The sequence below is a fragment of the Capsaspora owczarzaki genome, assembly GCF_000151315.2.
Source record: "Capsaspora owczarzaki ATCC 30864 unplaced genomic scaffold supercont2.15, whole genome shotgun sequence".
NCBI classification, from domain to species: Eukaryota; class Filasterea; order Ministeriida; family Capsasporidae; genus Capsaspora; species Capsaspora owczarzaki.
Window position 1 is genome coordinate 563,029 of NW_011887306.1, and position 21,950 is coordinate 584,978.

At 53.8% G+C, this 21,950-nt stretch overlaps 6 protein-coding genes across 6 annotated transcripts in view; 4 read left to right on the top strand and 2 right to left on the bottom strand.

The window, feature by feature from the left end:
• Nucleotides 1-637: 637 nt before the first annotated feature.
• CAOG_07359 (hypothetical protein) lies at nucleotides 638-2,213 on the top strand. The gene is made up of 2 exons (XM_004343168.2): nucleotides 638-1,112; nucleotides 1,614-2,213. Exons 1-2 carry the CDS (start codon nucleotides 680-682, stop codon nucleotides 2,045-2,047), a joined length of 867 nt encoding a protein of 288 aa, XP_004343218.1. The 5' UTR covers nucleotides 638-679; the 3' UTR covers nucleotides 2,048-2,213.
• Nucleotides 2,154-6,669, bottom strand: CAOG_07360 (hypothetical protein). Its single transcript, XM_004343169.2, has 10 exons — nucleotides 6,275-6,669; nucleotides 6,044-6,152; nucleotides 5,836-5,959; nucleotides 5,570-5,746; nucleotides 3,756-5,484; nucleotides 3,405-3,662; nucleotides 2,974-3,296; nucleotides 2,709-2,878; nucleotides 2,498-2,630; nucleotides 2,154-2,407 (listed from the first exon to the last, which is right to left on the bottom strand). Exons 1-10 carry the CDS (start codon nucleotides 6,633-6,635, stop codon nucleotides 2,222-2,224), a joined length of 3,570 nt encoding a protein of 1,189 aa, XP_004343219.1. The 5' UTR covers nucleotides 6,636-6,669; the 3' UTR covers nucleotides 2,154-2,221.
• A 437-nt stretch (nucleotides 6,670-7,106) lies between these two features.
• Nucleotides 7,107-8,560, top strand: CAOG_07361 (chromatin modifying protein 1b). The gene is made up of 4 exons (XM_004343170.2): nucleotides 7,107-7,181; nucleotides 7,280-7,299; nucleotides 7,711-7,935; nucleotides 8,041-8,560. Exons 1-4 carry the CDS (start codon nucleotides 7,142-7,144, stop codon nucleotides 8,395-8,397), a joined length of 642 nt encoding a protein of 213 aa, XP_004343220.1. The 5' UTR covers nucleotides 7,107-7,141; the 3' UTR covers nucleotides 8,398-8,560.
• A 299-nt stretch (nucleotides 8,561-8,859) lies between these two features.
• On the top strand, nucleotides 8,860-11,728 carry CAOG_07362 (ATP-dependent RNA helicase DBP5). The gene is made up of 9 exons (XM_004343171.2): nucleotides 8,860-9,069; nucleotides 9,407-9,443; nucleotides 9,563-9,701; nucleotides 9,798-9,890; nucleotides 9,964-10,066; nucleotides 10,161-10,272; nucleotides 10,380-10,551; nucleotides 10,721-10,961; nucleotides 11,132-11,728. The coding sequence occupies exons 1-9, from the start codon at nucleotides 8,899-8,901 to the stop codon at nucleotides 11,567-11,569; spliced, it is 1,506 nt and encodes a 501-aa protein (XP_004343221.2). The 5' UTR covers nucleotides 8,860-8,898; the 3' UTR covers nucleotides 11,570-11,728.
• A 30-nt stretch (nucleotides 11,729-11,758) lies between these two features.
• Nucleotides 11,759-14,297, bottom strand: CAOG_07363 (hypothetical protein). The gene is made up of 3 exons (XM_004343172.2): nucleotides 14,109-14,297; nucleotides 12,110-13,300; nucleotides 11,759-11,991 (listed from the first exon to the last, which is right to left on the bottom strand). The coding sequence occupies exons 1-3, from the start codon at nucleotides 14,241-14,243 to the stop codon at nucleotides 11,899-11,901; spliced, it is 1,419 nt and encodes a 472-aa protein (XP_004343222.1). The 5' UTR covers nucleotides 14,244-14,297; the 3' UTR covers nucleotides 11,759-11,898.
• A 415-nt stretch (nucleotides 14,298-14,712) lies between these two features.
• The window catches only part of CAOG_09077 (hypothetical protein), a gene marked incomplete at both ends in the record, with an annotated part of 11,348 nt that continues 4,110 nt past the window's right edge, over nucleotides 14,713-21,950 (top strand). Inside the window, 11 exons of the mRNA XM_011272508.1 lie at nucleotides 14,713-17,164; nucleotides 17,274-17,437; nucleotides 17,511-17,707; nucleotides 17,793-17,864; nucleotides 17,964-18,035; nucleotides 18,115-18,186; nucleotides 18,271-18,342; nucleotides 18,418-18,560; nucleotides 18,638-19,201; nucleotides 19,323-19,814; nucleotides 19,885-21,852. Coding sequence (XP_011270810.1) covers nucleotides 14,713-17,164; nucleotides 17,274-17,437; nucleotides 17,511-17,707; nucleotides 17,793-17,864; nucleotides 17,964-18,035; nucleotides 18,115-18,186; nucleotides 18,271-18,342; nucleotides 18,418-18,560; nucleotides 18,638-19,201; nucleotides 19,323-19,814; nucleotides 19,885-21,852 — 6,268 coding nt within the window. The remainder of the gene's footprint in view (nucleotides 17,165-17,273; nucleotides 17,438-17,510; nucleotides 17,708-17,792; nucleotides 17,865-17,963; nucleotides 18,036-18,114; nucleotides 18,187-18,270; nucleotides 18,343-18,417; nucleotides 18,561-18,637; nucleotides 19,202-19,322; nucleotides 19,815-19,884; nucleotides 21,853-21,950) is intronic.

Below are 21,950 nucleotides of genomic sequence, written 5' to 3' on the forward strand. Positions count from 1 at the left end.
GAGGCGACTTTGGAGACTGAGAATGGACGTGCTGCAATGTTGGAAAGCGGCGGAAACAGGTCAAGTTGATTGAAAATATCATTTGCAATAGAATGCGGGTGGTGAGAGCAGGGTAGAATGCTTGGGGGGCAGGCGTGGAGGGCTGACTTGATTCGCTTGCAATTTTGGGCTTGAGAAGCAGTGCTTGTTGGTGACTTTTGGGGCTGAATTTGCTCCCAAAAACTCATCGCATGAGGTAATATTAACTCTATAAACGAGAATAATATAGCTCGTGGTTTGCACAAATTGAGCCAAAAGACGCTCTGCCAGGCAAGTGTCGCTACATTGAGGAATGTTTAAAAAAATGCGAAATTTTGAGAAATCGTCCTTTCTCGACCGTACACACCATAAAACTAGTTCCCGACAATTACATTAACATGTACTCAGCTCTTAAAAGCAAAAACGCAATGCAAACAACTTGAAACTGAGCCGAAATTCTCAAAAACACCTCCATTCTCTCGCTTTTGCCGCAGATTTCGCAATCTTCAGCATCCCCGATGAGCTCATGACACGATCCATTCCACTTTATCGAAACTTGCTTCAACCAAATTTCGATTTTTCCGAGCAACTCGAGCAAAACCCTCATCAATCTTTCAAGCTCATTCGCAAATTTCAAAAAACCAAAAGATCAACCAGAAAAATGAGCGCAAAGGGCCACTCGAAGGCAACAACAAGCTCTGGATTGCCGCTGGACGTGGTGCGGCTGCGCGATGCATACGACGTGGCTCTGCTCAAGGGTCTGTACGACCAGCTGATGGTGCCGTCGTTTGGCATGTTCGAGTCCGAGCTCGAGGCGTGCGAGACCTGGGAGGAGCTGCTCAACCCGGCCACCCGCGACAGCGTCCGAGACGAGTACGATCTCCACGCCGTCTGCCTGCTCGACGACTCGCCCGAGGTCGCATCCAAGCCCGCCGTCGAGCGCATTGCCGCCGCCGTCATGTGCGAGTACTACCCAAAGTCCAACTGCGGCCTGATGACTTACATTGCCGTTGCCGACTCGATGCGCAAGCACGGTCTTGGCCGTGTCCTCGTCTCCGAGACGCTTGCCGCGCTCCACCAGTCTGCCCAAGCAGGTAACCATTGCGAGACTCGCAATCATCGAGTGCAAGGTCGGAGGGAGTGGGAGCAGGGGGGGGGGTGAAGAGTTGGATCAATGCGGAGCTTTTTTTTTTTTTTTTTTTCAAAATGTTGGGTTCGCTCGTGTCGTTTGCTTTTTTTTTTTTTCCCGTTTGCACCAAACCGCGCCGAGCCTGCGTCTTGGTGTCTGTTCGAGGGTTTGGTGTTCGGACATGACACCCCCGCGGCGCGGTCGGATCGCCGGCGATGAGGCGATTGAAAAACGAAACCCCACCGAAAATCCGCAAACAAAAAACCAAAACAAAAACAAAAACAAAAAAGGGGAGGATTTTTTGTTTCGTTTTTGAACAACTCGGAAATTTTGTTTTTTGACATGTCTTCCAAACACAAAAACGAGAGTCAAAAATCAAAGTTGCAAAAGAAAGAACTTTCTCGCTGAACATGCTTCTGATCAAAACTAATTTGACCTCTGAAACTCTCCAACTACTAACTGCCAGCTGGTAAGGCTGGCTGCGCTGCCGTCTTCCTCGAAACCAACTCGGACGCCGTCGACGCCGAGAAGGACGTCATGGTGCCTGCCGAGCGCAGGAAGGTGCTGCACCGCCTTGGCTTTCGGATTCTGGACTGCACCTACGTCCAGCCCGCCCTGTCTGCCGAGCAGGAAAAGTGCACCGATCTGTTGCTCGCCGTGCACAACTCGTTCCTGGGCGACACGCCTGTCGCTGAGCTTCCTGCCGCCACTGCTTCGGCTGCTGCTGCCACTGCTGCTGGCGCTTTGACCCGCAAGACGCTGTCCTCGCCCCTCATCCTTGCCTTTATGGAAGAGTTCTTCTCGGTGCTGATGGGCGCCGAGTCGCTCAAGACAGATGCCGACTTTTTGGCCATCCAGAAGGAGCTCCAGCCCCAAAAGGTTGTCACTGCGCAGGATTAGCATCAAGGCAAATGTGCTGCCGGCAAACCATTTAGTGATGACACTTTCTGTGTGCTTGTGTAAACCATTATCCAAGTTGTGCGACGCTTTTTTCGTTAAACTGATTGCTTTTTCAGAACATTTTTTTTTTGAAAAACTGTATAATTTCAATCAATCTCGATGAGGAAAAAAGTATCATCCCTCGAACATGTGATGATGGCAAAGCACTAGCCGTGTTCGAAGTGGAACGGCCAAGTCTGGCACAATGCCTCCGCATGCACAAAGTGGACCCACTTTGCGAATGGACGCCCAAATGCCTTCCATGCCGCCTCGCAAGAGCGCGACTTTCGGGAACTCGGACCGTACCAGCAACTCTGCAAGCTGTGATGTGAAGAGCAGTGAGAAAGAAGCACAAATAATTTAGGGACAACATTGGAGGTGCTATTGTGTGACCAAAGGCAATTTTCTTACCTGTGCGCCAGTGGTTGCTTTGGCGCCAGCCACCACTACAATAGGCCTGCCCTTGTATCGCTCGAGATCCTTCGTGGCGGCCGCGGTAACTTGCGACACATTGATGGAGCCCTTCAGATGTGCTCGTGCAAAACTAGTGCCGCAAATCAAAAACGCAAGATGAGGAATCGCCAACAACAGTCTCACCAAACGAAAACGCTGTTCAACTCACTCTTGCTCAGCTCGAGTGTCGATAGTGATGGTTCGCAGACGAGCAGCAAGATAGTCCGACAAGGACAGCCGCGGGAAGCACTCTGTTCGAAGTTGATCCAACGGAATGTCTTCTGAGAATGGCGTCGAGCTCGCTTGGAGCGGTGAGGAGAGGCCAGGTAATAGCTCGAGCTGAAAGTTCAAAGCACGGTCAATCTCTCAGTCAGATTCAATTTTGGCTCGACAGCGCAACGCCAACTGCTGCTGTGCACCGACAAAACGCTTACATCATCCGCGCGCGCTCCTGGACTGGCCGGGTCACTTGCAGTCGCATCTGCCGCCTCTGCAGCCTCTGCAGCGGCAATTTCGAATCGTCGGAAGGCGACGCTGCTTGGAGTCGCCGAGCACAGGGCGACGCCGTCGAGGATGCATCGCTCGATATCCACTTCGGGCATGTCCGAGAAGAGCAAAATGCATTCGTTAAAGGCAAAGGAAAGCAGCTGCTCGCGGAATTGCTTGACGATGGCCAGGCCATAGAACAGCGGCAACGAAGCCGGCCCAAGGAGCATGGTGTCCCACATGTGAAAGATTTGTTGCAATGGGAAGACGTCTGCGGCAAAGCAAGCGACGACAAACGCACAAGATAGTTAGAAGTCGGCCAGTCGAGGAGTAGGACAAGTGTGAAAAGCAAACGCAACGAAAAAAAAAAACCACGTACGAGTAAACACGGTCAAAAACCACGGAATGGCGTAGAGATCCGGAGGGAAGCCAATGTCATCCAAATGGTTGGCCAGGATGGGATCGTGGTAGCAAATCAAGTGCCGGAATACGGCCAAGTACTCCTGAATGGCATTCGAATTGTCGTTGGTGAAAAAGTTGGCCGCGTACTTGGACACAAACTTGTTGATGCACGCGAGTGCCACGCCCTCTTGGTTAAAGTTCAGCGTGAGGAATGCCGCGCAGATAGAGTCCAGCCCTATGAACAACAAACAAAAGTCAGTAAACGAGTTGGGCAATTGAAGAGAACCAGCAACACCTGAGCGCAAAAAACCACCCCTCGCTCCCTCACCTTGCCAATACACCAAGCTCGGATTGGAAACGATCCAAGCTTTCAGGAGCCGCTTGAAAGTGCGATGTCCGTCTGGGGAAGCGAGAAGGGGCAGGTATTGGTGGCAACGTGGAATGTCCACCTCAATCTGGTGGTCGGTGCTCGTTTCAGACTGCTTGTCGATCGCATCGTAAGCCGCAGCACAGTTGCCAGTCACTCCCAAGATGCACGCCCAAATGGGGCCTCGCAGCATTGGCGGAATGTCATTCGCCGCCTCCGCGAGAAGACGGGGCCGGCTCAGCGGATAGGCGTCCAACAATGGCTGAAAGATGGCAATGCGGCGGTACTGGTGCTCGATGTCCGCCTCGCGAATGTGCAGCGAAAGCTGAGAACTGTCCTGCACGTGGTGGGTGGGGGAGGGTGAACGTGCGATGCTTGAGACGGACATGCGAAGGGTTGTTGGCGTTGCCTTGCTGGAGGATGCTGGAGCGGGATCGAACGCATCGAGTGGCAGTAGTCGTTTTTCGGAATAATCCACGTCTGATGGTGTGCTACTGCCAACCGTAAAGACAGGGGCAGCGGTGGGTTCAGCGACCACGACTGATCCTACCGTGTCATTCAGTCCGAGTTCCAAAATGCTGGGGTTGACTTCGACGACTTGATTCAGTGCAATCAGTCGCTCACGCAGGTTTTTCAACGGCAGCACGAACGGACTGGGGTCGTACCGCGTCGTCCGATCGCGCTCGTGACCAAGGACGGTACTGCCCGAGCTTGCAAACACAGCACGAGCCAGGCAAGAAATTGACGGGCGAGTGTGGAGCAGCCCACGGCGGGAGAGCTCCATCTGAACATCGCCACCAGCAAGCGTCCAAAAGTGATAGGCCGTCGCAAGGGGCATGGATTCGAGTGGATCCGCGGACGAAAAGCCCAGTGGCATTCCACCCTCAATGACATACGTGTCCGCCTCGGCGACGGTCGAAGGGATGTGCACTGCGTTCGCCAGCATTTGGCCCTGCAGCACAAATTGGCGTCGAATCTCGGCAACCGCCTTTTGCTGTTGCAGCGCGCCCTGATGCAACGACGAGACTGGCGAAAACGTGACGGGCGAGGTGGGTTTTGCGCGGAGAGACGACCTGCGCTTGCCTTGCCGCGCTTGGGTGTAGGCAACGTGGGTGCCGCTGGGCGCACTGGTTGCGCCGACGTTGCTGTCCTCGAGACGAACGAGCGCGGTAAACTTACTGGCGATCGGGATGGCGAGCGACGCACTATGCAGGGCATACTCGTGGACTGGCAAATCCGACGGCTCGAGTGCTTTTGCCGCGACCACGGTCTGAACTGCAGAATTTGTAAATTGCAGCACGGGATCGGCAAGTTGAATGTCACTTGGCGCAACAGACGCGTCATCCGTGACAATCAGCCAGTCATTGTCGCTGGCGTCATACAGCGGTGCGAGAAAGGGATGCCGCAACAGTTCCAGGGGCGTTGGTCGCTTTTGGGGTGACACGATCAGGCAGCTCGAAATAAACTGGAACATGTCGTCCCCCATCGCCGCCACTTGTGCCTGCCAGGCTTCCGGCTGGTGGTCGCGCAGAACGGCCTCGGCGGCGGACGGCTGTGCAGGATTGTCAACGTGTTCTGCAAAGGACAAAATGTGCTCGAGCAGCGAGTCGACGTCCTTGCGGTAAAACTGGAACAGGTAGTATCCTAGCCACAGTTCAATGAGGATGATGCCGAGCGACCAGACGTCGGTCTGTTGTTGAAATCAGGCGAGTGGTCAATAAATGTCTGATGGCGGCGCCGCCGCCCGATTTTTCGAACCTGCCACAAACACATACCTTGGGAGAGGCGGCATTGCGCAAAGCATCGTACTGACGAGCGGGCGGTGAGGGAAATGTGATCGCCGAAGCGATGACTTCCGGTGCCGTGTACGTTGGGTGGCTGATTGGGAATGAGACGTCGGCGCCATTCTCTGTCATGTAAAAGAGACCGTAGTCGGACAGCTTGACATTGCCCTGCAAGGAGTGTTTTTTGATGACGAGGGGTTGAGAGTTGTGAGGAATAGAGGAGCCAGGCAGTGCCAATAATGTGTGGGAACTCTTACCGTGCTATCCAACAGAATGTTGTTGAGGCACAAGCATCGGTGGGTGATTTTGTTGGCATTGAGGACCACCAACGCATCGACGATTTGGAATGCGATGCGCCTCAGGAGCTCGACATTGCGGCTGCTGTAGAAGGTGGGAGTGGATAAAAGTTCGCAATGAAGCAAACAGACAAATCCCCCACGTCAACAGCACGCCTTCTCATCATACCTAAATTGCGCCTGAGCGTTCTGAGAAGCTGCTCTTGTTGACGTAGCCGATGCACGTATGAGCGAATCCAGCGATCGTCCATGGTGCTCCGAAATGACAAACAATCGTTCTGCAATAATTCACAAATTCGTCCAAGTTGAGCCAGGTCACCAAAACTCACAGCAAACAAAAAAAAAGCACCACTCAAAAATGGGCGTCTTTGTGTGCATGTATAGTGCACAGTGTTGTTACCATGTCTGCCCTTGACAATGTCAATATACTGGCAAAGGCCGACTGGTGCGCGACTAGCACTTGCACCGCCGGCACCGCCAGCACTTCCAGCAGACGACGACACACTCGCTGCAATGGACTTGAGCTTGTGATGGAATCGCCCGACGATGCGGATTGAGTTGGGAGTGAGTGGCAGGCCATTGCTGCCGCACTGATCGGTCGGGTGCGTCGCTGCCACGAACGTCTTGACGCACAGCGCGACGCGGCGTTTGCTGCCAGACGCGTCCAGCAATGATGATGAAGACGAGGACGAGGACGAGGACGATGGCGTCGAGGCTGGGCTCGGACTGATCAGGCCGGCTTGGGGGTGCTCACCCGGCATTGTCTTTGTCGGTTCAATCTCTCGCTGAGCGACTACGACGACTGGACGGAGACCTCCTATTATTTTATTGAGAAGAGGATATATTCAATATAGAGTGGTTGATTTACCGTACAGTAGATCTCTGGATTCATTGGATGTGTTCGCTCTTCTTTCTCCTTTGTTCTCGTTTCCAGCAACCAAGAGAGCGGCTCTGAAAACGACCAAAATCACGCTCAGCATGACTGTCAAAACTTGCAAGCACTAAGAAGTTTGTCTGAACATTTTTGGGGGTGCTGGGTGCTCTGTAGGCTGGGTTACGATTGCTCAGCCTCTCGTTGCCTCTCATGGCTTCTGCTCAGCCTCTCTTTGCTTCTGCGCAGCCTCTCATGGCTTCTGCTCACTATCCCAACTTCCACTCTTCTTACACACCATTGTAACCATGAATCACCCTTTTCAAAACCTCATTTCGGTTTTTCTCTCAGTCTCTTATTTCGTTCACATCCGATTATTCAGCATTCCCAATCATAATGTCGTGGCTGTTTAGCGATCCGACTGCAGAGCTTCAAAGTGCGTTCTTCTCCCTGTCCATTAAGAAAACTTGCGAAACATGCATGCATTGACGACTGTTCTGACTTTTGACTGTTGACCTTGACTTTGCTGTTCAGAGTCGCTGTTCAACTTGAAGGTAAACGATGGAAGACCTTTTCATGCGCACCGCTGCGACCAGCCTTCGACTCTGAGCCATTGGACCTGGAACCAAGTGCTTCATAAGCGAGCCGAGCTGAGAAGCACTGACGGACGATAGGGGCGCGACAGGGCCTTGAAGAAGGAAGTGGTGACGCAGTGGTCGCTTACACGCCTCCGACACGATGGAGTTGCACTGAAGCGAAAGCTCATGCTCGACTTGAAAGTACACGATGGAACAGTTCAAAAGCGGAAACCAAAGCGAAACAGGCAGCTTGAATGGACCAGTGAGGCGGGGGGGGGGGCGCAGAGTCATTCACTGCATTGCTCAATGCAAAAACCTACAGAACTCGCAACGTCGTACTCACCCAAAAGTGTTCACACACTTGAAATCTGTTGTTGAATGCGATAGTTTTCAAGCAAGCAGATGGACAAGTTGTCAAAGAAATGCGAGAAGGAAATGGAGGCAAACAAGATCAAGGTCAAGCAGGCCATTCAGAAGGGCAACCACGAAGGCGGCCGAATCTATGCAGAGAACGCCATTCGCAAGCGTAACGAAGCAAACAACTTTCTGCGCATGTCGGCGCGTCTCGACGCAGTGTCACAACGCATCCAGACAGCTCTGACAATGAAGCAGGTGGGGGGTTTTTTTTTTTTGGTTGTTTGACGGGAGACTTTTGTTTGTTTGCTTTCTTTCTTGCTGTCTGCGGTCTTCTGCTCACCACACCGGTCTCTCTCATAGGTCACAAAAGATATGGGCGGCCTGGTGCGCAATTTGGACAAGGTCATGGCCTCAATGGACCTCGAGAAAATCTCAAAGGTGATGGACAAGTTTGAGGAGCAGTTTGCCGATTTGGACGTGCGCTCGAGCGTCATGGAGAACTCGATGGCCGCAGCCACGACGCTACAGACACCAGAGGACCAGGTCGATGCCCTCATTCAAAAGGTGGCCGACGAGCACGGCCTCGAAATCCAGCAGCAGCTCGATTCGGCAAAGGTCGGCGCGTCCGGCTTGACCGCAGCCCAAGCAGCCTCCCAAGCCGAAGAAGACCAATTGTCTCACCGGTTGGCGCAATTGCGTGCCCAACACGCTTCCTAGTAGTTTCGTTTTTGACCTGGTTTGTGTTGTATTTCCCTGGTTTGTTTTGAGTGAGTTTTTGGGCTTCAACTGGTTCGCAGTGTCGGCGAGTCGTTTTGCTTTTTGTTTGGACACTGTCAGTGGAACTTTGTATTGCATCCACCAATGTAGTATTCGGCGAGCCCTTTGACCTTGCATGTTACATGCTGTTATTGACGACTTGCGGTCGTTGCTGTTTTCGCCCAGCAATCTCACGGCATCCATCTCTGCAAAGTTGACTCCTTCAACCGACCTAACGCCCATCAACCTTTTGATATCACAGTAAATTAATCCGAACGCAACCAAGCCAAATCCAACGCAATGGCAAACTTTAACTCACAGTGAAACGTTTCTCCAACGTTACTGTTCTCCCCATAATAATACTTTTATTTCGACCTCATCTCAAAATCCAAATGCATACTAATAAATGCCCAGTCTTTTTCACCCACTCAATCCTCATTCCCATCACCTAACCTGACAGCCATGGCTTCATCGTCGACCCTCCCTCCAGCAAAGTGGGCTGACGACTCTGAGGACGGTCCGACTCCCGACCCAGTCCCTGCCGCCGCCGCTGCCGCCGCCGCCGCTGCCGCTGCCCCTGCTCCTGCGTCTACTCCTGCTGCTACTGCTGCTGCAGACAGCCTTGCAGAGAAGGTGAAAGCTGCGCTCGCTTTTTTACCGTTTCTCAGCTCCACCGTTTCTTTCCCGCCTTGCCGCCGCTGTGTTCGCTCTTGCCGCTTCAGCCTAGTTGGCAGTCTGGAGATGGGCGAGTGTGGCACAACGTTCAACACCAGGGAGTCAAGCTCATGGGCCGTCCCACTCTTCGATGATTCAGCCCAAAACCGCTTGCGATCTCTGCCTTTCCCCTCTCGCCTCATTTCATGCATGCTGTCCCACTTCACCTTCACTGTTGCCAACTCTCGTGTTCATGTACTGATTGTTTGTATTGTTGGTTTCAACGTTTTGACTTTGTCCGTTTGGTTTTTTCCAGCTCGAAGGTGTTGCAATCACTCCAAACAAGGCTGCTGGTAATACCGCTTTGCGCACTGTGCACACTCATACGCATAGGACGACGGTGAATCATTGACTTGGTGTCGCAATTGTTGAATTGGTTGGGGGAAAAAAAACAAAAAAACAAAAACACCAGGCGCGTCAACCTCGTCGGGTTACAATTTTGCCGCCAAGGACGGCCCCTCCCAGATCGATTGGTCGGGTGAAGTCGAAGTCCAGCAGAACGACAAGGACTCGCCACTCTACTCGGCAAAGTCGTTCGAGGAGTTGCAACTGTAAGTTTTTTTTGTTTCTTTCTATTCCTTTGGATTTGCTCGAGCGTCTGTTCGATCTGTTGGCATGGAATTTCTTACTTTTGACAACGCTGACAGTCGCCCCGAGCTTCTCCAAGGCGTTTATGCCATGAAGTTCAACAAGCCATCAAAGATCCAGGAAACTGCACTCCCCATGATGCTTGCCAACCCGTATGTCTTGATTTTTTGCATTCTGGAGGGAATTTTCTGACGACTCGTGACTAACTGTTCCTGCGTTGTGCAGTCCCAAAAATCTTATTGCCCAATCGCAAGCCGGTACTGGCAAGACTGCGGCCTTTGTGCTCGGCATGTTGAGTCGTATCGACGAAACCAAGCCATACCCTCAGGTAATGCGTTGATGTTTGATTTTTTTTTTTTTTTGTTGGAAGCGTGATTTTGCGTCGAACGCGCGCTCTCTCAACACTTGCCCTCCTTGTTCAGGCAATCTGCTTGTCACCTACACGTGAGTTGACACGCCAGACGGCAGAAGTCATCCAAGCAATGGCCAAATTCACAAAGATCACCACTCTTCTGGCAGTCAAGGACGGCGTTCGTAAGTTTGCGCTGAATTTGTTGCAATTGCGGTTTCAAAAACAGCCACTCCAACAACCTTGTTCTCATCTTGTCGCTCTTCATTTGCATTATTGCTCGTACCTGCAGCCAAAGGCGCTCGTATCACCAATCATTTGGTGGTCGGCACACCCGGCACTGTGCAGGACCTCATTTCCAAGCGTGCCTTCGATCCCAGCCATGTTGTCGTGTTTGTATTGGACGAGGCAGACCAAATGCTCGACCAGCAGGGCATGGTTGACATTTCCTTCCGTGTGCATCGGTGAGTGAGAGGGTGCGTGCGTGTTTTTTTTTTTTTTTTTTTTTTTTTTTTTTTTTCCCTTTTCTTTTCTTTTCTTTTCTTCATCAAGTCGTTTCCATTGTGGCGTATCCAGCTTGTACTCATCGACCCTTCGTCCCCTTCGTCCTCCCCCCACCACACAATATTGCAGCACCTTGAAGCCTACGACGCAATGCCTGTTTTTCTCAGCGACCTTCAAGCCCGAGATTCGCGACATGGCGTTGCGAGTTGCAGGTGGATCCGCCAACACAATCAAGCTCCAGCGCCAGGAGCTCGCCCTTGATCGCATCAAGCACGTCTGCATCATGTGCGACAGCGAGGCGAAAAAGTTTGAGGCCCTTTCAGACATTTACGGCCTTGTGAATGTCGGTCAAGCAATCATCTTCTGCCAGGTACGCGGGTCTGCTGTTTCGTCTGTTGCATGCTTGTCGTCACACGCACACACACATGCTGTGTCCATTGAACAACAACACACCCACTCACCACTTGCACCAATGTTCTCTCGAATTGTTACATCTCTTCCCTTCCCCCCCGCCCGTCCGTCTTCGCTCGCGTCGCGCAGACTGTGGCAAAGGTCGATAGCCTTGCCAAACAAATGACGAGTGCTGGACACACTGTCTCTGTCATCCACGGTCAAAGCATGGAGTCGGCAGACCGTGACAAGGTTATTGACGACTTCCGCAAGGGCGCCACCAAGGTCTTGATTGCCACCAACCTGCTTGCCCGTGGCATTGACGTTCTTCAAGTCAACGTTGTCATCAACTACGAGCTGCCAATGCACTTTGGCGACAAGGCCAACGAGCCCGACTGCGAGACGTACATGCACCGTATCGGCCGCACCGGTCGTTTCGGCCGCAAGGGTGTCGCCATCAATTTCGTGCACGACGCAAGGTCGCGCCAAGCCATGGATCAAATCGAAAAGTTTATGGTTAAGGCCAAGGTCGAGCGAATCCAAGCCAGCGATCTTGAGGCAATCGAGGCGTCCCTGACGATGAACTAAAAGCCCGTCCCGTTGGTTTTTTTTTCTCCCTTGTCCTGGCGGTGCCTGATTTGAGTTGTGTTGTCGTTGTGGCATGCTTTTCCGCTTCTTTGCCTCGTGATTGTTTGCAAACAATACAAACTGACGCAGGCCATCTCTCTCATCTTGAGTCTCAACCAGATACAACAACCAGCCGATGATGAATAGAAATGGAAACATAAAAAATGGTTGATTCACACTTGGACAAACATAGACACCGACCATGACAAGGACGAGGGAAGGAGACGAGAGAGTGAGCAAAAGGAGAAAAAGAAGGAAAAAAAAAAGCATAAACAAATGGACTACGCTTCCTATGCCTTGGTCAGCTCGTCGAGCCATGGGGCAGTCGAGATGTCACCAGCGACGGCGTAAGCAGGAGCAGTCTTGAGAGCAGTCTTGAAGAACTGTTGAGAGGCGAAGTAAAAAAACAACAGCAACAACAACAACAACAACAACAACAAAAAAAATGAGCAGTTGTTCTCCAAAACACATACGAAACCAGCACAGCACTTTCTCGCTCACCTTGCTAGCAGACTCGGCATCAACAGCATCGACACCAGCCAAAACTTGGGAAAGAGGAACAACCTTGCCGCCGAAAGCCAAGCTCTGGCGACCGAGGTCCTCAACAAGACCATGTCGGGACTCGACGGCATCGGCGAACGCGGCCTTGGCGAGGGCCTTGGCACGGGTCAGCTCGGCGGCCGAGACGGGCTCTGAGCTCAATCGCTTCAACTCGCGAGCGGCGGCAGAAATGGCACCGAAAGCGGCGCCAGGCGCGGAAACAACATAGACGCCAAACAAACCGGCGTCAGAGTACGAGGCGCTAATGGCGGAGGCGGCGGCGGGCGACTTGAGGCCAGCCTTGCTGATGGCCTGGTGCAGGCGGCCGGCAGAGCCGCCGTACTTGACGTTGGGGCCAGTGCCAAGAATTTGGCGAGCGACGGCCTGGGCGTAAAACTCACCGGCGTTGGTGGCCGAGGCGCCTTGGTGGACAAGGGCAGCGTAGGTGAGCGAGGCGCCAGTGACTTCGGCGCGGTGCTCAGCGTTGCCACGGTAGACGGAGGGCGACGACTGGACGGCGGCGGCCGAGCCAGCGACAGCGCTCCACGAGCCAAGGGTGGTCTGGGCGAGGGCAACAACGTCGGCGTGCTTGGCACCGACGGCGACAATGGTGGTGCGGGACGGGGTTGCATGTCGCTCAACAAAGCTGCGGATGGTGGACTGGTTAAGGTGGTGGATTTGGTTCTCGGTGGCGAGGACGGGCTGACCGAGGCCGGTACGGTAGGCGAGGCGGTGCGCTTGCTCGACGACCAGGTTGGTGGGGTCTGCCTGGGCCTCGAGCAGATCGAGCTCGACGAAAGGGGCGGCGTCGTTGACCTCCCACGGCTGGAAGGCGGGGCCGGCAACAACGTTGGCAACGGCGGCCAGAGCCTTGCCGAGACCCTCCGTGTGTGTGTCGACCGTGACGGCAAAGTGCTCGCGGGACGACGATGCGTGGATCTGGGCACCGTCAAGCTCGGACGTGCGGGTCAGGCGGAAGCCCGATGCGCCCGTTGTGCCACTGTTCCAAGCGAGGCGGCGCAAAAAGTGCGACGCGCCCGCAGTGTGCGCGTCCTCAAAGCGCGAGCCTGCGCCAGTGTACGCGGCGACCGTCAGGCCAGGGCCCGAGGTCTCGACCGAGACGACGGTGACGCCGTTAGCGAGCTTGGTGACCTGTTTGAAGCAACGCAGGGATGGGAAGAGCGAAGTGAGACGACAGGATGATGATGGAAGGATCAGAACGAGAGCTGTCCTGCAAACGGTGTGCAAAGTGACAAAAAAAAAGACAGTCTCATTGATGTTTGAGAGTGACGATGTTTGACGATGGTTGATGATGTTTGATCTCTTCAATGCTGCTTTCAATGCTGCTGCTTTCAATGCAAAATCCAGCGATCGCTCCTTTTTTTTTTTTTTTTTTTTTTTTCCCTATTTTTCCATGCGCTCTTTTTTTTTTTTTTTTTTTTTTTTTTTTTTTTTTCCCTTCTTCTTCTTCTTCTTTCTTCGTTCTTTGCTTTTGCGTTTCGTTGGTTTTTTTTTGTTTGGCGTTTCTTCATTCAAACAACAGAATAAACTGGAAGAGTGAACTTTGTGTTTCCTCACTGAATGACTCTGATTCGAAGACAAGCAAGGAAAAGAGGGGGGGAAACAGGAACAGCGAGATCTCGTCCAATTCATCCTTCCACATCCCACGGTTGATGCTTGCCCCCCCCCCCAAGTGCTTGGAGTGGAACACACATATCCCCTTATCGATAAAAAAGACCATTTGATAATCCATGCATCGTGGCGCGGGAGCATCATGGAGGGGCAGAAAGAACGAAAGGAAAAAAAAGCAAAAAAAAAAGAAAGGCGGATTGAACTTTCGGTATTGGTTTTGTTTGCGTTAAAGGCTTCGAATCGATAGGCTCGGCTAACTGCTCCACCCAACAAAAACACACACCCCCTCTCCAACTTGCTCCCTTTTCTCGTTTTTTTGCTGCTGTACCTCAGGGGCACCAATCTTGGCGGCAGCGACGCCGGTGGCAGCGACGCCGGGGTAAGGCGAGGTCATGGCGACGGCCTTGGCGGCGGCCGATGCAGCCTTGGACGAGGAGAAGGCGCGAGTCGAAGTGGCGAACATGATGTGTGCAAGGAATTGAGTGTGAAAGACTGAGACGATGAATGAGGATGATCCTGAACTGAACGAGATCATCAAGCGGATCAATTCGATGCATGTATGAGGGGGGGGGGGGCGAGCTTCCGAGTTTGGAGTACTGTGTACATTGGAAGAACAAAGTGGAAGGCGAAACTCGGCTGCGAGGAGCATTGGATTTTAGCGAAGCAAAAAGGTCAATGGTCATCTCGGAGCACTTTGATTGAAGCGAGCAAGGTCGATGATACGAAGCAGTACTCAAAAATCAATACGATCCCAGCTTGTCGAGCAAAACCAAGAGCTGGGTCAAGGCAAAAAAGGTTGAACATCCACTGCGAGTCGTCGTGGCCTCTTCCCGTCGCCTCTCCGACCATAAAGCACTACCATAGATTGATACATTTATACGACATGTACAGACAAAGTTAGGCCCAAATCAGTCTATTATTGCTGTACTGTGATGGAGGATTGCGACCAATCGCTCTGGCGGCCGTACCCCGTCGCACGGCTGCCGCAGCTCACGGCACACATTGTCGAGGACCACCCCACGCCCGGATGCGCGACCGTCACGCTCACGTCGTCGGACGAGGCCGCCGTGCCGTCAAGCTCGTTTGTCGCTGACTTTGCGACGCTGGCCAAGTGCGACCGCGGCCGCAAGTGCCTCGCTTCCATCCAAACAATGCTGCTCGAGAACCAGCCAGCGCACTTGCAGCTGCTCTTCCGCGTCATGGCAGACAGCCCGCACAAGACCAGCTACGCCGCCTGGGTCGCGACGGGCGAGGCCATCCTTGCAGACATGGATGCTGCATCTGCCGCATCTGCCTCCTCCTCGACCACAACCACGGCTCAAGAGACACAGGCTCAAGGGACGCAGGCTCAAGGGACTCAGCCGCTCCCTCAACTCGACACCCCATCGCCAGCAGTTGTGGCCGCGAGCCTCGCCACTCCGACGACCGAGCTGCTCGCAGCATCGCCCACATCGTGGTATCCACACAGCCGCACGCTCATTCGTGTCAAGAGACCCGAAGAGTTTCTCCTGAGTGAAACTCGCGGGAATTGGGACGACGGCATCGAACGCTCGTACGCTGACCTGGTACTGATGGCCTTGCGCGTGATCGCCTACTACTGGCACGCCGGCCGCTTACCATTCGATCGCTACCTCATCCAGACTGCGCATATTCCGACTCAACTTGTGAAGCTGGGGCGCGATGTCGCTTCAAAGCAGATGCTCGCTGAGATTGTCGAAGGCGTCAACCAGCTCGGTCTGCCCTTGGACGAAGGCATGATCGACGGCGCAAACGAAGCGCGTGATGCGTACGCTCTGCCGCATTTGCGCCTCTACCCGCGATTCGACTGGGACGAGTGGCAGACATACCACCTGACCTGCCCCCTCCTCGTCCGGCACCTCTTCCTGGCTGTCTGGCACGGTGACATCCCCAGCCTGAGACAGAAGCTCGGCCAGCTGTCGGCACTTGTTGACAGCGGCGCTCCGCTGCGCCAGGCGCTGCCGAACCTCAACTTTCAGTCAAAGAGCGATATCCCGGCTGCGGAAGTGTTGAGCATTATCGTCCAGCGAGTGTGTTTTGATAACACGCCGCTCGATGAGCGCTCAAGGAGGTGGTGGTATTATCTGCTCAGGAGCAAGACTGACGCTGACCGCACGCTCGCCTCTGTGCTGACCGGCGAGCTACTCACAAGTTGCATTTCGCGCTGCCAAAGCCATGTCACGCTCCTGCATCTCGCGGTGCTGCGGCGCCATGCTGATGTGATCCGCATCCTGGTGATGGAGTGCGGCATGCCCGTCGAGCTCGGCCTTTGGGCCGCAGTGCGGTATGGCCTCGTCGACATGGCCCGGCTGATGGTGGAACTTGGGGGGACGCCGACCCGTTTTCTTCTTGATGGGGTCGTTCGCAACCTCGACTGCGACATGCTCCGCTTCCTTGTCGCGGCTGGCGGCGTCGTCACGGCCCGGGAGCTCGCCGTGTACACCCTTGAGCACGACATCCCACGCGCTGACTTCCTTCAGGCGTTGCTTGAGCTCGGCGCGCCCATCGACGCTCAGGTGCCGGCTTGGTACTATTATCCGGCTTCTGACCGTACAAGACCACATCTCGTCGATCTGCTGCCTCGCCTGGCTGCCAAGAGCACGCGCATCGTCCCGCTGCTGCTGTCATACGGGGTGCGGAGAGGAGCACGAGCTGCACTGCAACACGCTCTCCTCGCACGCGATCTGGAGGTCTTCCGACTGCTGCTGCAGTCCATCCCCGTATCCGAGCTCGATATGCATCTGTGGACCGAGTTTATCCCCCGGTGGCTACCCGAGTCATTCAGGCCACTCTCGCCAGCTGAACAAACCCGTTTCATACTCGCGATCGTGGAGTACGGGTTGCCACTGCCCAGCGCCCTTCCCGCTGCCGACGGAACGGAGTTTGACTTGTTCGCCAACCGCAAATCGTACGACCTTGCTGGACTCTCGGACACCGAGAAGAGCATTTACCGAGGTGCGCAGTTCGCTGCGTCTTCCGTTGCCTTCAGCGAGGACACTGCGGCCATTCGCATGCTCATTGACCACGGCAACGGCGCACCCTGGCTTTTGTTGCTTTGTGCGTCTGTTCGGCCTGAGTGCCCCGACCAGTTGCTCTGCCAAAACGTTGAGCTGCTTATTTACGCCCTGTCGCGACTGGAGCACGATGCGGCTGCGCTTGTGAGCGAGCTGTGTTTGCTCGAAACAGCTTGCGAGTTACGTTCGGCCAGTTGTGTTCTCCTTTTGCGGCTACTTGGCATTCCAGTCAACTATAGCCGAGAAGAGTTACTTGCCCGGTTTCGCGCTGCGGTCGCGCGCCAGCGCCGTCGTGACATGACAGTGACGGAAATGCTGATGGAGCCTTGGGCGCAAGTCTGGATTGCCATGCGTGAGTGCTGATGAGTGAGCATGCCGCTGGTTGACATGGCTTTGGGCGGTTGTGCTGTTTGCTTGCTGACAACGAGGGCTGCTTTGCTATTTTCGTTTTTTTTTGGCAGTCACTCCCCCCAAGATGTCGCTGTTGAATAGTGCTCGCCGGGCGCTCTTCCGCGCGCCGCAGCCGTTGCGCCGGTTTCTGTATGATGACGCCCAGCATACGTTCGGCGATTTGTACGAGCCGATTCCGCCGTCGTCGGAACTACTCACGGAGGCACGCGTGGATGTATGAGGTGCGCCTTTTGGTGCTCTCTGGAGCTGTGAATGTGAAGATTGGCTCTTTTGTTTGGTTCAAAAAGGTAAACATGAGGCGAGCCACGCGGTCACCCGTTTGGTGGCTGTTGAGCCTGCTGGTCGTCGCCCGGGTCTCCTCTGGGCAAGAGCAAGCCGCATGCACTTTCTGCACGTGCGTCGGATCGCCCGTTATCGAGGTCAAAAATTGCAACGACGCACTCATCACCATTCCCTCCAATATTCCGACCACGGTGAAAAACATGTAATTTTTTGTTAACAAAAGAAAAAGAAAGCATCGAAACGTTGTTGAGTTGATTGCAGCTCAACTCGATCATCCTGGTGGACAGGTGGATTGATAACACGTTCATTCGGTTTATTCGACCCGCTGCATTCCGTGATCTTTCTTCGCTGACTGTGCTGTAAGCCTGAGATTTGATCTGGCATGTTTTATGGAAAGGCAACTGACTTGCACTGGTTTGAACGCTTTTTTTTTTATGTGTTTTTGTCAACCTAAAAAGCGGCTTGTATGGGAACCAAATTTCGGTCATCCCTGCCAATGCTTTCTCCGGTCTTGTGAGTTTGAAAGTTTTGTAAGTGATCGTTGCCCACGGGTTGCCTCCTTGCCAAGGTTTGGAGCGATCGCTGCTCATTCTGTCGCCCGCTTTGCAGGGACTTGCGCGAAAATGGCATTTCCGACCTGTCCGCGAGAGCGTTTACAGGTCTTTCAGCGCTGACATTACTGTACGATCATTGCGCGTGTTGATGATATCTTGATGATGAGACCTGCATCAATCAGAGCAGCTCACTTTGCTCAATGTGATTCAGCCAATTGTCTTGGACCGGTCTCACAACGGTTCCGCGCGGAATGTTGGCTGGCCTTACTTCTCTGCAACGTTTGTACGCTAGCCGTGTCTTTGATGAATCAACATTTCGCGAAGGGGGACAATCCTAACTCTCGCGTCTTGACAACAGGGAATTGCAGAACAACTTGCTTTCTACCTTGCCTCCTGGGTTGTTCCAGAATCTGTCTGCAGTTACACAAGTGGATTTGTCAGGGAACTCGTTTGGCGCGGTTGCCCCTCCCAGCACGTACCGAGTCTTAACCAGCTTGAATAGTAAGGCATGCATGGCGTTGCCGTGTTTCGACCTGTTTGTCAAATGTTAACTTTTTGTCACGATTTTGGCCTCTTAGAGTGTGATGCAGCGTGTGCCACTTGCTATGGAGCGGGCCCAGATGCATGCTGCGCCGCCTTCTGCCTTTCATGCAACTCGACCAAGTGCACATCGTGCTATGTCGGTTCCGTCATGGTGGACGGTGTTTGTGGCCCACCGGCACCTCTTCAGATCATTGCTGCCAGCTTCCCCGCCACAGCTTTGGAAGGCAACGAAATTCAAGGAGTTATTACCCTCCACAATTATGGGAATACCTCGTTGGACAACGTTAAGTTGGGAATGTACCCCGGGTACGGTCTGCAGCTGGACCTGTATGATCAGCAACAAAAGCCTGTGCCCTATCTGCTGCAAGCTGAAGTTCAACAGGCGATAACTAGACTTGCATCGGGGACATCATCGCTTGACGGGTATATCGACGATATCGGACAAGTTTCCCTTGCTGCAGGTCAAACTCTGGCATTCCCTGTCAAGTTCGTTTTTCAAGGTCCCGCGTTTCCCCTTCTCTTTTTCTCTCGTTACGACGCTTGGTCTCTGCTCGTCCAAGATACCAGCAACTCTGTCGGTGTGATTTGGCGGATTGAACGTGAGTGAAGGGCTTTTTGTTCTTTGTTTGTTCTGTTGTTGGTCGTTTCTTGCCGAGTTTGAATTGCTGACGCGTTTCCTTTACGTTTCTCTTTGCAACGCTATTCTTGTTGGCCAATCAGCGCAAGAAACCAACATTGCCGTTTCTCCAATCGCCAATGATGCTGAGCTTGTTTGTGGCTGCACACTGGCGATCAACGAGATGCCTGAACTCATGCTTCGGCGGCCGCTGGCAAAGCACCTTGTCCCCCTCGACACGAACGCCGTTATGGATCGTTTTCAGCTTTGCGCTCTTGCTACGGGCGGTCGAGTTACACTGCTGAATGTCACCACGGGCTCCAACCGCGCGTCGTGCCAGGAATCGTGCTTCAACTCGCCAACCTGCTCCTCCTTCTTGACCAACGATCCTTACGCTGCAAACACGGATCGGAGCATCCCACCGCTGTGCATTTTGAGCGGGGCTGATCGATTCGACAAGCAGTACCGACCAATCAACGCACTTCGCCGTGACACGTACCTTCAAGTCGACGACGTTATTGCTGCACTCGAGCGCCAATCTGAACAACATCACGTCCTTTCGCACTTTCGACGCACGCTTCCCGGATCGACCGTCTGTTGCCACGACGACTTTGGCAGGCCCTGGGAGGATTATCGCTCAACCGTTCGCTCCACATGCTGTTGAAGTCGTCTCTGGGTTTTACGTCGCCAGCGCGACGGCTGATTTCCGGTTTGCGCTGTTGGTCAACCCCGCATTGCCAACTAATGAATTGGAGTTTATCGAAGCCGAAGTTCGCATCTTGCTCAAGCCGAACGTGACGGCGATGGACATTGCGCTGCTTCGCAAGGATGCCGACTTTTACTCGGAGCACTACATGGCGCTTGCTTTCAAGATGCCGAATGATGCCCTGTCTGAGCTGTCCTTCTCCATGACTGCCGGCAACCAGTACTACATTGAAGCGATTTTGTACTATCATGGCCTGTCCAGTGGCCTCACCCGTCCCGCTGTCACGTTGGAAGTGTTTTCGACAATCTATGCTCCAAAGCTCACACCCGAGGTTGGAAACGCTCCCATGGTGTTCTACCATCCAGAGCGTGCACGCATTGCTTTGGGTTGCTGGGCTGCTGCTGAACCCGAGTATGCAACTCTGGCCTCGGCCCACCAACAGCTTGAATTGGAGGCTTTTGCAGTAACTCGCGAGCCGAAAGACGAGGAATACTCCGCGTGCTTCGAGGCCATGGAACTGATCGATGGCGAAGTGACCTTGCGTCTCATCGGCCTTGGTGCTGATGGCGTCACGCAACGCAACGTCACAGTCACAATGTTGGCTCTGCCCTGCGACTCAGACTCGCCGCCCGCATCGTGCGGCATGCAATCAAACACGCTACCCACATCGTGCGGCTCATTCATCACCACGTTCATTCACGACTTGGATTCGCTTGAATTTCTCAATGTTACAGCTGACATTGTGGCCGTGACCATCAGTTCGTTCGTCAATGCGAAGGCGCCAAAGTTCACGTTTACCTTCCCCTTCTCGGCTACCAATGGGCAGTTGCAGTCGTTTATTTCAGGATTTCACACAGCATCCTCCAAGACAACGAGCATCTGCGTTAACAGTCCATTCCACTTCATCGACGCGGCGGCCGAGTTGGCGGCGGGTCGTTTCCGTGCTGCCAGCCTCATCACATACGGTTTTGATCTTGCGACTCCTCGCGCTTCAGACCCGCTTGCTCTCTATCCTTTGTCCAGTGCGGATGATGAGCGTCGCAGCCGCCGTAGCCGTCGTGAGGTTAATTCACCCGAGTCGCAGTACCTCGTCGACCTGTCAATTGCCGAGGACCAGCTGGAGTTTCTGGCAGTCGGCCGCGAGGCCATCTGGCGCACAACTCCTTCGACCTCGCAGGCTGGCAATGACACGCACAATGAGCTCTATACGGTTCCGGCTACGGATGCACAGTATGCCACAAGCAACATCGGCATGCCTGCCATCAGTGCTTCCGGGTTGAAGCCCGTCTGGCGTGTTACCTTTGATGCACCGGCTGTCGTACATCGAGTCGAGCTCTCCATTCCGACTGTGTACATGGATGAGCATCCAGCGCACTACGCTGAGGTGTTTGATATTGTCCTGTACAATTCTGCCGACCTGCCGCTTCGTTCGACTCGCGTCTTTGGCCAACGCACACACATCTGGGCGAATGTGGATGCCACCCAGGCCGCTTACCTGGAGATTCAGGGCGTCTCTGATCGTGCTGTGCAGCTCGCACTTGATCGCGTCCGTGTCATTGGCGGCTTTGAGCGCGATTGTCTCCCTCTTGTGTCGTTTGATCTGGCATATCTTGCCAACGACATTCGCTTGGCTGGCGAGGTGGTCCACGTCTCGAATGCATCACTGGGCGCTTCCGTTTTGGCCTCCAGTCCACAGAATTACCTGGTGTACTCGGTGCTTTCTGACTGGCACCCAGCTAGTACGAGCTCACTGCCGCAGCTCAATTCAGCCGCCATCGCACAGCTCGACATCACCAACAGCGACAACCAGCAGCGGGTTGTCACGGATGCATCCTTTGAGTCGGCACTCGATGATTTGGTGGCTTCGTGGCTGAATGGTGATCTTGCCAACAACGGACTCGCTCTCCGCCTCGACCTGGACCAAGTCGGTAAAGCGAGTTTCGACCGTGACGAGTTTACTCTGTCGTTCAACCTGCGACGCTTCCTTTGGCGTAACACTTCGTTGAGCGACTGTTCTGCGCGATGC